Source organism: Bison bison, unplaced genomic scaffold (assembly GCF_000754665.1).
Source record: "Bison bison bison isolate TAMUID 2011002044 unplaced genomic scaffold, Bison_UMD1.0 scf7180017863706, whole genome shotgun sequence".
Taxonomy (NCBI): Eukaryota; Metazoa; Chordata; class Mammalia; order Artiodactyla; family Bovidae; genus Bison; species Bison bison.
Window position 1 is genome coordinate 153131 of NW_011494278.1, and position 11391 is coordinate 164521.

General features: G+C 55.8%; 1 protein-coding gene across 1 annotated transcript in view; it reads left to right on the top strand.

The window, feature by feature from the left end:
- The window catches only part of TNXB (tenascin XB), a 44649-nt gene that overhangs the window by 25923 nt on the left and 7335 nt on the right, over window positions 1–11391 (top strand). The window contains exons 13-20 of the mRNA XM_010833549.1: window positions 1511–1843; window positions 2202–2576; window positions 6487–6792; window positions 7824–8123; window positions 9382–9669; window positions 9930–10238; window positions 10788–11108; window positions 11234–11389. Of these exons, the coding sequence (XP_010831851.1) occupies window positions 1511–1843; window positions 2202–2576; window positions 6487–6792; window positions 7824–8123; window positions 9382–9669; window positions 9930–10238; window positions 10788–11108; window positions 11234–11389 (2388 nt within the window). The remainder of the gene's footprint in view (window positions 1–1510; window positions 1844–2201; window positions 2577–6486; window positions 6793–7823; window positions 8124–9381; window positions 9670–9929; window positions 10239–10787; window positions 11109–11233; window positions 11390–11391) is intronic.

Here is an 11391-nt window from a genome sequence, read left to right on the forward strand (position 1 = left end):
TTTCTTCCTCGGCTCCAATTCTGCCAAAGCCTCCGCCGTCTCTTTCCCCACATCCCAGGATTTCACATCCAGCCGCCAGTCCCTGACATCTTTCTTGGCCCTGCCTCTGCACCTCCAACGACAGGCCCCTTTTCCGCCATTCTGAGCACCGAGAATCATCCGTCCCCGCTGGGCTGTGCTCCCCCTGGGGGTCCTCAGCCACTGTGTTCTTTCCTCGCGGCCTTTGCTGGCCGCCTTCTCCTGGCTGAGGCTGTGGTCTTTTCTGAGCTTCTGTTACCCGATGCCCACACCCTCCCTCCACCGATGCTTTGTTCAGAACTGGCAAATCCAAGGGCCATGAGCTCCACATTTCCCCAGCCCCCCTGACTCGCTGAGTCCCAGCCAGCTTGGAGCAGGGCAAAGGGCTCGCTTTCAGCCCCCAGCCCTGCAGTCCTCCTAGGGCCCAGCCTCCCCTCGTCCAGCACATTTCCCTGACTGTGTAGCATTGTGGTTGGGAGTATGGGCTCTAGGGCCAGCTGCCTGGATGTTAATCCTAGCTTTGGGGTCTTGTGCAACTTAATGAGTCTCTCTAGGCCTCAGTTTTCTCACCTGTCAAATGAGAATAACAAGGGTAACGGCTTCACAGAGCTATTAGAATTAAATGAGTTAGTACACACATGGCACTTAGTGCCAAGCACGTCAAAACTGCTATTGAAGAGTAAGCCATCATTTCTCCCCGACTCTCTCCTTTCCCAGTATCCTCTTCTCTCCGCCTTTCCATCTTCTCCTTCCCTGTCTGGGTTATCATTCTTGCTTGCTGCTTCCTCGCTCTTCTGTGCCCAAAGTGGTCCCCCGTGGGCCGGGGAGTGGGTCACAGAAGGGCTGGCTTCCCTTGTGCCAGCTTCCCCAGCTCATGGAGCCTCAGCAGAGACCTGGCTACTGCAGACGGTGGGTGGATGCCCTCCGTGGATGGGTGGATCCATCCAGGGTGGATGCTGTGATTCTAGCCCCAGCCAGGGAAGAGCACGGCTCTCCCCAGCCCCCAGCCCCATTCCCGTACCTTTTCTCCTACTCTTGTCTAAAGTGGAGGAAGAGACAGGGCTGCCTGGGGAGGTCTTAGCCAGAGCACATCCCATTTTCTGTCCTGGTCAGTGGGGTGGGGGGAGCTGGGCAACCCTGGGGAGGGGCAGGAACTGACAGGGAGAAGTGCAAGTGGGACAAGTCCCTGCTGCCCCCTCGCTTTCCTGTGGTCAGCACAGTCCAGGAAAAATTGCTCAGTTTCCTCTCACCCTGCCTCACCTCCTTTCTCAGACACGAGAGCACAGCCAGTGCAATTGGCCAGCAGTACACGATGGAGTTTAGGGGCCTGTCTCAGCGCTGTCTCCTTCAATGAGTCACTGAACGGCTAATACAAAGGCTACAGGAACCCTTAAGCCAACAGCTTGAAGAGTATACTTGCCAAATGTACTTTATGTCATGATTAATGTCACCAGCAAAGCATGTCAACTGAGAGCCTAATCTCTTCTCTCAGCCCCCCAGGAAGTCCTGGATGAGACCCCCAGTGCCACAGAACCCAGCACAAAGGCCCCAGAGTCCCCCAAGAAGCCCCTCCTGGGGGAGCTGATGGTGACAGGATCCTCCCCGGACTCGCTGAGCCTCTCCTGGACCATCCCCCAGGGCCACTTTGACTCCTTCACTGTCCAGTACAGAGACGGGGATGGGCAACCCAGGGTGATGAGGGTGCCAGGGGACGAGGACGGGGTCACCATCTCGGGCCTGGAGCCAGACCACAAGTACAAGATGAACCTGTACGGCTTCCACGACCGCCAGCGCGTGGGCCCCATGTCTGTCATTGGGGTGACCAGTAAGTGGATGGTGGAAGCCCCAGGATGGGACCTAGTGGGGAGATCACCCCCTCAGGTGATGAGGGAGTGGAGTGTGGGAGGCCCCCCTCCTCGAGGCTGAGCCATGGTGACCTCTGTGGGGCTTCCTAGGCAGAGAAGGGCTTCCATGAGCTGTGCTGGTGGCAGCCCCAGTCCCCACAGCTGACACTGGGGGCTCCAGGTGTGTCTGTGAGGTGTGGACCAAGCAGGACCACCAGCCTCCTTAGGCTTCTCTGAACTGACCTCAGGGCACCCAATGGGGACCATGGCTTGGGAGGAGACCCAAGGACATCTCCCGGGGACCCTGCCTCACTCACTTTGTGTGTTCCTCCTTCTCAGCTGCAGAGGAGGAGACCCCCAGCCCCACAGAGATGGAGGAGACCCCCAGCCCCACAGAGGTGGAGGAGACCCCCAGCCCCATGGAACCCAGCACAGAGGCCCCAGAGCCCGCCGAGGAGCCCCTCCTGGGGGAGCTGACGGTGACAGGATCCTCCCCAGACTCGCTGAGCCTCTCCTGGACCGTCCCCCAGGGCCACTTCGACTCCTTCACCGTCCAGTACAAGGGCAGGGACGGGCCCCAGGTGGTGCGTGTCAGGGGCGAGGAGACTGAGGTGACCATTGGGGGCCTGGAACCCGGACGCAAGTACAAGATGAACCTGTACGGCCTGCACGGGGGGCAGCGCTCAGGTCCCGTGTCCACCGTAGGTGTGACCGGTGAGTGAGGGCGGGGCCCTTGTCTGTTTTCCTCACCTCAGGGACCCCCAGCCTCCCTGTGGCATCACCCTCCCTTGCTGCGATAGAACCCCCTGCTTGGGGACGACCTAGAAAGAACAGTTCATTGGGGACTGGGCTACAACCAGCTTCACCACCTTGAGCGAGTTTTCAGCTTACTGTGTTTGTTTCCTCAGCCATAAAATGGGGATAATAATGCCCACTTCACAGAACAGTTGTGAGGTTAAGTGCATTAGCGCAGGCCTGGCTCAGAGTAAACATGCTGCAGTGTTGGCCACTACGATGATTATGTCTGGCCTTACCCTGGGGTCTGCTCTGTCCCCTTTGGCTGGTTCAGCTTCTTAGAATGTACATGAGATATTGGCCTCTTCACCAGGGCAGCTGGAAACTTCCTTTATGACTCATCCGGTGAGTGATGACAGCAAGGAAGACTGTCCCTCCACCCAGGTACAGGGCCCCTCAGCCACCACAGAGGACCCGCCTGGGCACCCACTCTGCAGAGCCCCAGGGCCAGGCCCAGGCCCCAGACAGGCCTCTGTGACCCTCCTTCTGGTCTGCCCAGCTTGGCCCCAGGGACAGGGCGTCTCTTTTCTCCTTTGTTCACTGAAACAAAGACATAGATTTTTCAAAAGCAACTTTTTTTCTAAAGGGAAAGATTTTTAAAAGTGGAGAAACATGTTTCCGGAACGTGGTTTCTGTATTTCTCAAAGGGACTTGGTTGGCTTAGAGTCCAGAGTCTTCCACCCCTGATTTCTTTTCTTTCCTCAGTCAGCACAGAGAGTAGGGAGAGGGGAAAGCCTCAGTGGGTTACTGTCCTGCGGGCCTGAAGTAGAAAGGTGGAGGCTTGTGTCAGGCCTAGCACATGTGGCCGAGGTTTCTCCTGGGGTCACCCTAGGTCCATTTGTCTGTCTGGGGCAGCGACTCTGGTCCCTGGGCACATGCGTGCATGCTAAGTTGCTTCAGTTGTGTCTGACTCTTTGCAACCCTATGGACTATAGCCCACCAGGCTCCTCTGTCCATGGGATTCTCCAGACAAGAATATTAGAGTGGGTTGCCATGCCCTCCTCCAGGGGATCTTCTACACCCAGGGATCAAACCTGGGTCTCTTATGTCACCTGCATTGGCAGGCGGGTTCTTTACCACTAGCTCCACTTGGGAAGCCCGGTTCCCAGGTAAGGATGGACTATGTCAGGCGCTGACTGAGGCAGTAGAGGACAATTGAGTCTTGGAATTGAAGAAACTGCATTCCATTCTTGGCTTCTTAATTCTAAGCTGTGCGATGGAGCTCATTATCCAAGCAGGAAGGCGATGGGCAGCTGGAGCCCGCTGAGCTGACCGAGGGACTATGCCTGGCACACAGCACGTGCTGAGCCGTTGCTAGGAGAAGAATTAACATGCAGCTTTAGAAACATTGCTAAATTGGGAAAGGATTTTACCAAATGCAGCATGAGGACTGCAGTACTCATGGGTAGTTATCATTCCACCTTCCCCAGCTGAGCCAAAGCACCAACGATAAGGCTTGATGGTGAGGACAGTTTCTCTCTCGTGGAAAGAAGTGCAGAGAGGGTGAAAGCAAGCAGGAAATGGAAGCTACAGGAACAACAGGATTGAAAGGCAAATTAAATGGAACACACACAATGCCTGGCCTGGCTCCTGGACCTGGAAGAAGCTCAGTACATGGTGGTTACTCCCTCCCGCCTTCAGCTGCCTCCATCCTTGCCCTTCCCACTTAGACTTACTTCTGTCCTCCTGAGACCTCATCACGAGCCCATTTTTACTTTTTACTTTAATTTAAAAAAAATTTTTTTTTGGTCAAGCTGCATGGCTTGTAGGATTTTAGGACCAGGGATTGAACCCATGCCCCCTACAGTGGAAGCATCAAGCCCTAACCAAGAACCACCAGGGGATTCCCATGCCAGCCCCCCCTCCCCCTTTTAAGTCAGTGTCTCAGAGGTTAAAGCATCTGCCTGCAATGTGGGAGACCTGGGTTCTCTCCCTGGGGCGGGAAGATCCCCTGGAGAAGGAAATGGCAACCCACTCCAGTATTCTTGCCTGGAGAATCCCATGGACGGAGGAGCCTGGTGGGCTGCAGTCCATGGGGTTCGCAACGAGTCGGACACGACTGAGCGACTTCACTTTCACTTATTTTTAACTGTTCTGGGTCTTCACTGCTTCACAGGCTTTTCTATGGTTGTGGTGAGTGAGGGCTGCTAGTTGCTGTGCGCGGGCTGCCTATTGCAGTGTCTTCTCTTGTTGAGGAGCATAGGCTCTAGGCATGCCGGCTTCAGGAGCTGTGGCTCGAGGGCTCAGTGGTTGTGTCTCCCGGGCTCTAGACACAGCCTCCATACTTGTGGTGCATAGGCCTAGTTGCTCTGTGACATGCAGGATCCTCCTGGATCAGGGGTTGGACCTGAGTCTCCAGCACTGGCAAGTGGATTCTTTACCACTGAGACACCAGGGAAGCCCACCAGCCCATTTTGAAAGCAGGTTTTATGATACACAGCCTAATCTTATCCTCTGACAGGAACCTGAGAAACAGGATCTTGGGAACCCACCCACCTAGCCACCCCTCTGCTACTTGCCTCTTGGGACCACTTTCCAGGCTGGTCCTAATAAGCAGTGCCTCCCAGACTCAGCTCACTCTTGGGCAATGGGGACCAGCAGGTCCTGAGCTCAGCCTCTCCCAGATGTGCATACCACTCATTAATTTAACAGACATTTGTGGAGCACCCACTGGGTGCTGGTGCTGGGGACACAATAGTGAACAAGGCAAGGCTCCTCCCAGGAGCTCACATTCTATCAGAGGATGTCTGTAGGACTGTGTGTGAGACAGTGACAAGAGCTGGGGAGAAAAGCAAAGCCCAGTAGGCGAGATGGTGAGTGGGTGGGAAGCGGGCTGGAAAGGGACTCGCTGAGGAAGGACCTGCCGGAGGGAGAGGACAAGCCACGTAGGCCTCTGGGGAAGAGCTTCCGGGCAGATGGAATGTCTGAGGACCAGTGAAGACTGTTTTGGAATGAGGAGGGTGGTGTGAGAGGTAGACATGTGGGGCCTCGGAGGGAGGTCATTGTAAGGACTTGGCTTTTTGCTCTGAGTGAGATGGAAGCCATGGCGGGAACAGGCTCTGACTAATGTGCTAACAGTGGGGAACACAGTGAAGAGGGGAGGGGGAGGGGGGATTTAGGAGACTGTGCTACAATCCAGTAAGAGCCGTGTGCTTAGAGGAGGTGAGTGGTAGTCGCTCAGTTCTGTCCGACTCTGCAACTCCATGGACTGTATCCTGCCAGGTTCCTCTGTCCATGAAATTCTCCAGGCAAGAATACTGGAGGAGGTTGCCATTTCCTTTTCCAACTTAGAGGGGGTGGTGGTGGACTTCAGGAGTTAGGGGAGTCAGCTTCTGAAGGTGGTGCCGACAGGACTTACTCGAAGGCCAGCCGTGGGGTGGGGGAGAGGACTCGGGGATGACTCTGACAGTGAAGCGGTGGTTTTGATGAGGTGGGAAGGCTGTGGAAGGAACAGGAGTTGTGGGGCAAAGCCCCTGAATTCAGCTTTGGACTGGAATTTGGGATCAGTTAGGCACCCAAGGAAGATGCTGAGCACACCCAAGTCTGGGGTTCAGCTGGGAGGTCTGGCTGGAGGACTTGGAGCCAGAGATGGGCAGATGGACCTTCAGCCACTTTCCCAGGGTCTCGGTGGTGACTGACACCCCTCCCCACCAAGCACAGCCCCAGATTCTGGCAGGCACTTACTGAAGGCTTGTCGGCCAGACAGATGTTGCCAATCAGTGTAGTCTTACATCAGAACCACCCCATGGGCACCACCACAACAACGCAGATAATTACTACCAAGGAGAAGAAGAGCTTTTCCTGACAGCCTCCCCCATTTCTGTCTCAGCTCCACAAGCAGAAGAGACTCCTCCAGCCACCGAGCCCCCCAAGGAACCACGCCTCGGGGAGCTGACAGTAACAGATGTGACCCCCAACTCCGTGGGCCTCGCGTGGACAGTCTCTGAGGGCCAGTTTGACTCTTTCATGGTCCAGTACAAGGACAGGGACGGGCAGCCCCACGTGGTCCCTGTGGCCGCAGACCAGCGAGAGGCCACTGTCTCTGGGCTGGAGCCTGAGCGCAAATACAGGATGAACGTGTACGGGCTACATGGTGGGCAGCGCGTGGGCCCCCTCTCCGTGGTGGCCCTGACCGGTGAGTGAGGGTGGGTCAAGGCAGTCCCCATCCCTGGTCACCCGGGGCCACCCCACCTCCCCAGCCTCTCACTCAGATCCTCCCCAGTCACAGGCATGTGTTCTGTTCCCTGACCCCAGGGATCCTCTTGTAAGCTGGAACCTTCCCTGTCTTCCAGTCTCTATCTCTGCTCCGCCTCCTCCCCCAGGCAGGGTTGTCTTCCTCCCCTCCAACCAGGTCCAGCCAGATACTATCTCTCTGATCATCCACAGCTGTTTCCTCCCCTCTCTTCACAACCCCGCTGTGACTTGGACTGGCTACCACCTCCCCCTGCTGCCCTTTTTCACTGGGGTTAAACAACACACATCCCTCGAATCTTTTCTCAGAGGCCCTCGGCCCCCCTGGCCTGAGCTGTGTTCCCTTCTGGCCAACCCAGAGTCTTCCTTCCTCAGGGAGATGGCCCTTGCTCTCCGCTCCCGGCGTCTCCCGTTCCTGGCGTGTCCCTCTCCTCATGCCTTCTGGGGACAGGCCACCACCATTTCTGTGCTGTGGTGTCTATGAAACCAGTGAACCCCTTTCAGAGCAATGTCTTAAAATCTATAAAGTAAAATGCATAGGATTTTACCATACCATACCTATTCTATTGATATCCAAATATCAAAGGTATTTTAAAATTTGAATTTATGATTTAGTAATATAGGAACTTCACTATTAGTTCATTAAATAGCAAGAAACTTGTGGCCTGTTTAATAACCTATTTAGAAGCAGTGATGAGTGTAAAGAGTGTTTTGAAGTTTCTGCAGTAATTCTAAGCTGATGTGACAGCATCCGTGATTCCTGTTGGTGACAGTTACGAGCACTGCTGGTACCACCGTGTTGGTTTCCTATATGCATCACTGAAGCAAATGCTAGAGGCCAGTGAAAATAGAGATGTAACTGCTCCCTGTCTCAGTTCAACACCCCCTGGAGGCCCTCGGAGCCCAGGAGCCCTGAGAAGGGGGAGTTCTGACGCCGGAGTTCTCAGCCATGTTCTCTGTCTCCCTGGATCCTAGCTCCCGTCCCCCCAGACCCAGTCACAGAGCCCCCCGTGGAGCCACGCCTGGGGGAGCTGACGGTGACGGATGTGACCCCGGACTCCGTGGGCCTCTCCTGGACCGTCCCCGAGGGCGAATTTGACTCCTTCTTGGTCCAGTACAAGGACAGGGACGGGCAGCCCCAGGTGGTGCCTGTGGCCACTGACCAGCGCGAGGTCACCATACCCGGCCTGGAGCCCAGTAGGAAATACAAGTTCCTGCTCTTTGGGATCCAAGATGGGAAACGCCGCAGCACAGTCTCTGTGGAGGCAAAGACAGGTGAGCGGGACCCCCACGAAGCTGAGGTCCCAGCCCCACCGTCCTTCTTCCCGCTGCCTGAACACCTCTCCTTTCCACCTGTCTCCCTTTCATTCACCTCTTCCTTTTTATTTGAAAAGCCCTGCTGCCTTTTCCCTTCCCAGTCAGATGGGAACCAAGAATATGGAGTGGGTTCCTGGATCAGTTCCCCCTGCTGACTTTCACCTCTTCTCGTAATTCCTACTTCTGTTCAATGGGGAAGGCTCTTCCAGGACCCTTCCTGGAAGGTGGAAGTGCGAGACACAGCAGGACTGGGAAGCAAGGGCGGGAGGCCAGAGCTGTTCCACATCCAAGTCTCAGCCTTGTGTAGCCATCACCTCCCGAGAGAGAGCTTTCCACTGACCCTCACCCTGGTTTCCCGCCCTACTGGCCCAGGCACTCTGGGTCCCTTATCTGCCTCTCCAGAGGAACCGCTTTCCTCCCCTGCCCTCTTCCTGGAGCTCAGAAACACCAGAAGAGCCCAAGACTGGCTGCCCAGTCCAGCCCAGTCGGGCCCAGCCCAGCTATGCCCCTTTCCTGGATTTTGATCCAGGCCCTCCCCTGCCCCTGGGGGTTCCCAGTTGCCAGAGAACTCTCACAATAACAATGCCGTCAGCGTCCTCGCTGTCCAGGAAGGCAGAAGGCCAGCTCCTTCTCAGGCCCCGGGATGGCTTCTTGGGCAGACACCAGATCCTTCTCCTGTCTGAGCATCCTTCTTCTCCTTGTACCCCTCCTCACACAAAAGCAGTCCCCACTCCTCCACCAGGTCCTAGGAGGGTCACCATCATCATAATATCCTACCTCCCCACCAGCTGTCTGCCCCCAGGGACCTGTACCCCCTCTGATGTCCCCAGGACCCTTGGATTTTCCCAAAGAACAGTCAAATCACAAACAGTGGATTCCTTGGTCAAAGGAAATAAGCAGATGAAGCCTGTGATAAGCTGCACCCTGCCAAGGAAATGGTCTCTATCCGGTGGCTAGAGTCTGGATAACAAGTGGAATAAGATAAATAGGAAACCAGGGGATCACCTCTCCCAGGACGGAAGGCTGCTCCCTGCGCTGGTTAATGGACAGAGGCATGGCCTGATGAGGATGCTGGCGGGCATGTGATGGTGATGGAAATATCTGGGGGAAGCACTGATGATTTGGGCAGTTCTAGATTTTTCCAGCTCCAGAGGGAGGCAGTCAAGGAGTCATTTTGGAAAAAAAAATAAACACAAGAAACTTTCCTTTCTGTCAGTTGGCCGAGGTGACGCCAGCCCAGGAGCCCCACCCCGCCTTGGGGAGCTGTGGGTGACAGACCCCACCCCAGACTCACTGCGCCTCTCCTGGACGGTCCCTGAAGGCCACTTCGACTCCTTTGTGGTCCAGTTCAAGGACAGGGATGGGCCCCGCGTGGTGTCCGTGGAGGGCCATGAGCGCTCGGTCACCATTAGCCCTCTGGACTCCGGCCGCAAGTACAGATTCCTAGTCTACGGCCTCCTGGGCAAGAGGCGCCATGGCCCCCTCACCACCGAGGGCACCACAGGTGAGGGCAGCCCCTGCGGGGGGCGTCTGATCTGGAGGGCCCCCTGGGGAGAGTCACTGTGGTCACTTGTGGTGGCTGTCAACATGGTTGCTGTTTGGCTCTGGTTGTCTGGCTGGAATCCGACCCATCTCCTTGCACAAGCCCGAAGACCTGCAGGACGCAGCCACAGCTCAGTCCCGTCTTTAGACCTCTCAGTCCTTCCTTTCAGGGTCACCCAGCCTCCCAGAAACAACCATTTACTCTCTGTGTTTCCATCTCAGAGACCCGCAGAGCTGTGGATGAGGCTGGAACAAAGCGTCCCTCAAAACCACGTCTGGGGGAGGAGCTGCAGGTGACCGGTGTGACATCAGACTCCGTGGGCCTCTCGTGGACGGTCCCTGAGGGCCACTTTGACTCCTTTGTGATCCAGTACAGGGACAGAGACGGGCAACCACAGGTGGTGCCCGTGGAGGGCAGCCGCAGGGAGGTCAGTGTCTCGGGCCTGGACCCTGCCCGCAGGTACAAGCTGCTGCTCTACGGGCTGTCCAGGGACAAGCGAGTGGGTCCCATCTCCGCCATCGCAGTGACTGGTGAGTGCAGCCAGGGGAATTCGCTGTCCCTCCTTCCCACCTGGCTCTCCTGGTCTGATGGAGTCAGGATTTCTGAGCTTCCTGTACCCCTTCTTTTGGGGGAAGAGGTCAGCTTCATAGAAGCATAATTTACGTACGATAAAATTCACCCATTTTAAGAGCATAATTGAGTGAGTTTGGGTGAATGGTCATGACCATTGGTCTATGTCATGACCATTACCACAACAAAGATAGAAAACATTGACTCTAGAGGTTTCCCCATGCTCCTTGGCTGTCAGTTTCCCTGATCCCAGCTTCTGGCAACCCCTAATTGCTTTCTATCATTATAGTTTTGCCTTTTTAAGTGTTTTGTTTAACAGACTCATACAGTACATAGTTTTTTGTGTGTTTTTCCTGCACTTAGCATGATGCTTTTGAAGTTCATCCCTGGGTATCAGTAGTTGGTCCTTTTTATTACTGATCTCTTGTCCTTACCTCCTTCCCTCCATCCATCCTCTTGGAGTCTTGGTGCGGCGACAGACCACTCACCCCTCTCTACCTGTCTCTCAGAACCAGCCCCCAGGGAAGAAATCAAAGCAGAGCCCGCAACCTTTAGTCCTCCAGCATCTGAGCCCCTTCTGGGGGAGGTGACTCTGGAGGAGGCCGCCCCACACAGCCTGCGTCTCTCCTGGACGGCAACTGAGGGAGAATTTGACTCCTTCGAGGTCCAATACACAGACGAGAATGGGCAACTCCAAGAAGTTAATGTAGGGGGCGACCAGCATGACATCACCATCTCTGACCTGGAATCTGACCACAGATACCTGGTGAGCTTGTACGGTTTCCACGACGGGCAACGTGTTGGTCCTGCCCACATCGAGGCCATGACAGGTGAGCAAAAGAGCTCTGCCCACTCAGCTTCCTTCCAAGGGGGCCGTGAGGGCCCAGAGGAGGCTGAGGCCCCATGGCCTCTGTGCCCTTCTCTCAGGCTCTGTTCTCTCCGTGTCTGTGTTCAGCCCCAAGAGAGGAGGATGATGAACCTTCAGAATCTCCCTCTACCACCCAAACCCCATCCACCGAGGTCCCTGAGCCTCACATCAAGCCACGCCTGGGGGAGCTGGCGGTGACAGACACCACCCCCGACTCCCTGAGCCTCTCCTGGACCGTCCCCGAG